General features: G+C 33.9%; 1 protein-coding gene across 1 annotated transcript in view; it reads right to left on the reverse strand.

Annotated features, from left to right (window-relative positions):
* Positions 1 to 1,076: 1,076 nt before the first annotated feature.
* The window catches only part of LOC103607088 (uncharacterized protein KIAA2026-like), a gene marked incomplete at its 3' end in the record, with an annotated part of 31,314 nt that continues 26,462 nt past the window's right edge, over positions 1,077 to 5,928 (reverse strand). The window contains exon 2 of the mRNA XM_008591640.1: positions 1,077 to 1,277. Coding sequence (XP_008589862.1) covers positions 1,077 to 1,277 — 201 coding nt within the window. The remainder of the gene's footprint in view (positions 1,278 to 5,928) is intronic.

Below are 5,928 nucleotides of genomic sequence, written 5' to 3' on the forward strand. Positions count from 1 at the left end.
TGAGGGAGGGAGGATTAAGGGGTGGTGATAGATAAAGGGTTTCTTTTGGGGGTAATGAAAATGTTCTAAAATTAATTGTGGTAATAGATTGCACTACTCTGTGAATACATTAAACACCATTGAATTGTACACTCTAAACTGAGTGGATTGTTTGGCATGTGATTTATATCTTAATAAAGTTGTTGCAAAAAAAAAAAAGTAAGTTACATTTATTACTATAAGGAGAAAGAAAATATTACATATTGCCATAGAAATATATAATCAGTCAGCATTAGCAAGTCTCTTTTACATCAGCAATCGCTCTTAACATAATTTGAGATCTGATTTAGCCTAAAAATCACCAGTCTTTTTTCTGCCAGTATAGATTCAGAAAACTGAGTTCCACTTACCTCTCTAGGCCCTAGCTCCTTTTTGTGATAAATAAAAAGTTATTTGAGCGCCATCACTGTATGTTCCCAAGCCCTAGAAGTTACCACTAATTGAGCACAACACTCTTTTCTGATGAGCCCAAAGTAAGCACAGTTATCCAGGAAGTTCATACCAATGAAGGAACTGGCAGAGGTGAATTTGTATGCCATTCTTGAACTACATAAACTCTGGAGATTCTCCTGATTTTAAAGGTCTGTGATTCTATTCTAAAACTACCAGTCTATATAAAATTCCTGATTTAAAATTTATAATTCACTTAAGAATACTTCTAGAAACCTACACAGCATTTTGAAATCTTTTATAAAAATTATTTTTGTATAGCTTCAAAATAATTTGTTTTAAAATTTAAAACTATATTTTTAAATAAAGTTCACTGTGATATTTCATTATGAATTCATACTTTGGTGACAATATATTTTAGAACACTATTAAAATGGGCCCAGAAATTTGATATGGGCACATATAAGTTATGCAGCTACTCTTTGAAAAGTAATTCCTAGAAATCTGAAAATCATGAAACTTAATCACTATTAAAATGGGCCCAGAAATTTGATATGGGCACATATAAGTTATGCAGCTACTCTTTGGAAAGTAATTCCTAGAAATCTGAAAATCATGAAACTTAATTTTTTTTTTTTAACATTTACCTTTTTTCTTCTTTTGCTCTCAGCTGTTCTTCCTGTCTCAAAACTTGAACCATTATAGATTCAAAAACTCCACTTGTCAAGCCTGCCAAACTTCGTGGTGTTGACCGACGCCTTGTTGAGGTACATGCAGTTCCCTTTTCATCCTTCAATCCATAATAGCCTCTAGATGTTACTGCTATCGTTGTCTTTTCTCTCAAGTGCCTTGGAGAAGAATAAGTCAATTCACAAGGTCAAATCTTCTGGATAAGCAATAAAGCCCCTTAACTAGCATCTTAAGAAGAGTCTCTGTTGCTAACTACATAAAAAGTGTTTAGTTAAACCTTACTTAGCTGTGCTCTAGATTTTTATCCTCCCTATACAATTTCTAATTTTCCTTACTCATGTCATAAAGTCAGTCTGAGTGATGGTCTCTTCCCTATATTTATAAAAAATATAACACTGAAGCATTAAAATTAAGGACTAAAGCACTATCTCTTTAATGGAAAAAAGTTTATTGTTTGCAATGTACTTCATTGGTATTTGAAAAGGTACAATAATACAAAAACATTTTGGGAAACAATATTTACAGTAATACATAAATACTTTGAAGAAATTATAAGCAAATGACATATTACAATATATAACTGTAGGTTAAAATTTGGAAACCTTCCTGACTAAACTGTAAATACAATCTGTAACCTAGATTTCCTCTTCAACCTCACCACAAATATATCTGTACTCTATGATGTTTTTATTAATACACTGAGATACTAATCTAATGCTTAAAGATAATGATAAAAAAGTTACCTAGCAGTATGCTTAATTATCCTTAAGTCCCCATAATGAATTTGAAATAATTGATTAAAACTATCTATATTGGAAAAAGAAACATTACATTAATTTTCTAATGTAAGGCTAGACTAAGAACTGACTTCTGAATTTGCATCTATATAAGGTTAATGTAAAAATCTTCAGGGATAACATCTGCTCGTCTACCTTTGTAAAATACGCCAGAGCCTCTGAAGGTTTTATACATGTTATTGTTTCTACAACGGCAAAATCAATACTTGATGTAAGCATTCCATATATGAGGTAAGAATTTATACAAATTAAAAGTTGACCCTATAGTTATATTTCCCTGCTTTTCTATAGGCTTTCTTCAAATATAAAATAGGCTTAAGGTTCACTAAAACACAAACCTTTATAGCATGAAATACAATCAAAGTTTTGTCCTTCTTGGATTAGCAATGGTTTGTTACTCTAAATTAGAATAATTATATCAAGCTTACCCTCAGTATCATCTATGTCCCATGAATACTATGACTGCAAGGTTCTACTGAACTGTGGCACTATTACGTGTTTTCTCTATTAAAAGGAGATAACACTATAACTAATTCAGCTTTAGGTAGGGCATAAACTTTCAACCAGGTTTCCAGTAATACTGAAGAATTTGGGCTAATCTAGCATACTGTTTCAGGCTGTGATCCTTTAGTGTACAAGAGCATACATCTGTATGATGGTTAATCAAGCTGGAAGTAAAGAATTGTGGGCCCAAGGAAAACAGATACTGAATGGATATACTTGGGATCATTTTAGTATAGTGTTTTTACCAGGTGAACTAACTAGCTCAGTAATTTAATGACTTCATCAATAGTAATGGAAGAGACCATTAGTGGACAATATTATTGAAAATGATGACATCTCAGGTATCACAGTGTATGTAGAACACTGCAGATAATGACCCAGAAAGTATGCACAGCACTAGAGATAAGGTGAGTTGAAGGAAGTGGTAAGACACATGGCTAAATTGTTATATAAGCAAGTGAGAAATTGCATTTTACTTTTAACTTCAGTCTTACAAGCAGACAAAATAAAGTTACAAACTACTTTTTGAAAACAGTATTTTCTCAGAACCAAGACCAAAGAGAAAGTAATATCCTTTATTACTCATTAGAAATAAAAATTTATAAGTTTTGATACTTATCACTTATAATTAAAAGAAAACCCAACCAACTAAGCTGTTTCTCTCTTATGAACATGTACAGATTAAAAAGACTGAAATTATTCAGTGTTGGAGAGGCTATAAGAAAATTTCTTTCTTTTTTTTTTAAAAGATGACCAGTAAGGGGATCTTAACCCTTGACTTGGTGTTGTCAGCACCAGGCTCTCCCAAGTGAGCTAACTGGCCATCCCTATATAGGTATCCGAACCCATGGCCTTAGTGTTATCAGCACCATACTCTCCCAAGTGAGCCGCAGGCCGGCCCAGAAAAAAAAATTTCTCTTATAGCATTAGTGGGTGTATAAACTGACACAGTCTTTCTGGAAGCCAAATTTGGTAATAATCATTAAGGTTTAATACCAACATATCCTTTGACTCACCATGCTTCAAGGAATTTACCCTAAAGACATATCTCTACAACTATGAGCAATAAAACACACTGTATAAACTGACACAGTCTTTCTGGAAGCCAAATTTGGTAATAATCATTAAGGTTTAATACGAACATATCCTTTGACTCACCATGCTTCAAGGAATTTACCCTAAAGACATATCTCTACAACTATGAGCAATAAAACACACGCAGTATTATTCGTTATTAAAAAAGAATATTGGAAACACACGTCCTTTAATATGGGACAGATTAAATAAAGTAATGTACACTACAACATGGAATACCACCCATTCAAAGGAATCAGGTATATGTGCTAGAACTCACTGTAAAAGATGCCCATATTACATTGCTGAAAAAAGACATTTCTGAATAAAATATATTTTTTAAACCAAAAGGAATTATATACAAGTATATATAGATATGTACACACATATATGGCATCTAGTAGTGTATTTGTGTACATACATGAGTTCAAACTCTCACCTACACTATTTCAATCACTTTCTGACAGGTCTCCTGGCTTCTACTCTGATCTCCCTACAGTCTATTCATATACCAACCCAGATAATCTTAATAAAAAGCTAATCAGATCAGGTCATTACCCTGCCCTGTCTTCTCCAAAGTCTTCCAGCTATGCTTAGAATACAATCTAAAGTTTTTATGACCTGTAAGACCTTGTATGACTCACCTACCTCTCCAGATCTCATTTTCTGCCACTCTGATCCTAATTCTTTGTGTTCAGCCACAAAAGTCTCCCTTTTATTCTCAGTCACACCAACACGTCTGCTTCCCAGAATCTTTGCATTTGATTTCTCTCCTGTAAAACACTCTTCCCTAGATATTCATATGGCTGGGCACTACTACTTCATTCAGGTCTCTGTTCAAATGCTACCACACCTGAGAGGATTTCTTTGACCAGGAAATATAAAAGATCCCCTGTCACTCTCTAATCCTTTACACTGGTTTCTTTTTCTTCATGTTACTTATCACTACATAGCATTATCTAATTATCTATTTATTTGGCAATTAGCCATCTTCCCACCAGAATGAAAGCTCCAGGAGGATAGGGACTTTGTTTTGTTAATGCCTGTTATCATCAGAACCTCAAAATGTACGTATATAATAAAGTATTTGGAAGAATACAAGCTGTTTACATTTCATTTTAAATTTACAGACATAATTAAAGTTTAAAAATTCCATTTATCTATTTTTTCATAGTAAAAAGAATCCTGATTAAACATTTGTTAATAACTACTTGAGTTTCTTTCATCAGAGAATAAAATGCAATAAAATAAGATAAAAAACAAATCTCACCTCCAAATAGGAATTATCAAGTAATTAATCAATGATCAAATAAATACACTAAAATAACTCTCCCTTTCTAAAATTCAAGGTTTTCACTGCCTATTAGGAAAGTTATTTCATAAAATCAATCTGACAATAGTTTGAAAATAATAATGTATTGCCAACCATAAGCAAAAGCTAAGCAATAATTATGGTTGACTCACTGAGTTTCACAATTATCCCTTCTTTTTTTATTTTTAAGCAAAGCATGAAAAGTCTTTTCTGTATTAACACATTCCAGATTTCAGAATTCAGAGGCTCGATTCTATTTAAAATTATTAAGATAAGTATTAACAAGGAAGTGAACTGATATTAAGCTTTACTGATAGTTAATATATGAACTGACTCTGGACCCCTACTAAAAACAAATGTTTGGAAAGCTTTCCATTTTATGTGATTTTTGTTGATGTTAATGTAAATATGTCACCTATAAAAATTGTATCTACACAAAACTTGGAAACAGCATTATTTAATCTGCTTAAAAATATTCTAAATGAAGAGTTCCAATCACTTTGTTAACGCATTCACTTAAAAAATATTCAATGTAACTATAGTCCTCAGGGTCCTGGCAAGAAAGAGATAATATGAAAAAAGAGGTGACATTCAATGAATAAACTACTTACAAATGTGCAGACAATGTTAAGAGAACTAGGAAGGGATGGTGAAGCACTCCTGGACTAGCCACACATAGCAGGGAGCCATTATCATTCTAGGCACAGTAGAGGAAGGGGAGAGAATAGTTACTGGAACCAAGAGAGCTATAACTGGAGAAGGCTACACAATGATGGAGCATAGTTACTGACAATCTGCAGCCCAGCAAAGAGGAAGCTGTTAGAATAAATACTCCTGCCTCTCTATCCTCCTGTCAGTGCCTCCCATTGGCTGAACCTACGCAGAAGTCAGAGGGCAGGGAAGACCAGTTAACTCAGTCCTTAGAAATCAACCTTCTGTCGCACACAACACAGTTTACAAAGGTGGAGAATGTATTTTTTTTTTCCTTTTTGTCTTTTTTACTGACCGGTAACAGGATCGCAGCCCTCGGTGTCGCGCCCGTACCAGGGACCGGCAACGGTATCGCAACCCTTGGTGTTGCGCCCGCACTGCGCTCAGCCAGTGAGCGGGAACCGGTCTCCA

The sequence above is a fragment of the Galeopterus variegatus genome, unplaced genomic scaffold (assembly GCF_000696425.1).
Source record: "Galeopterus variegatus unplaced genomic scaffold, G_variegatus-3.0.2 Scaffold7104, whole genome shotgun sequence".
NCBI classification, from domain to species: Eukaryota; Metazoa; Chordata; class Mammalia; order Dermoptera; family Cynocephalidae; genus Galeopterus; species Galeopterus variegatus.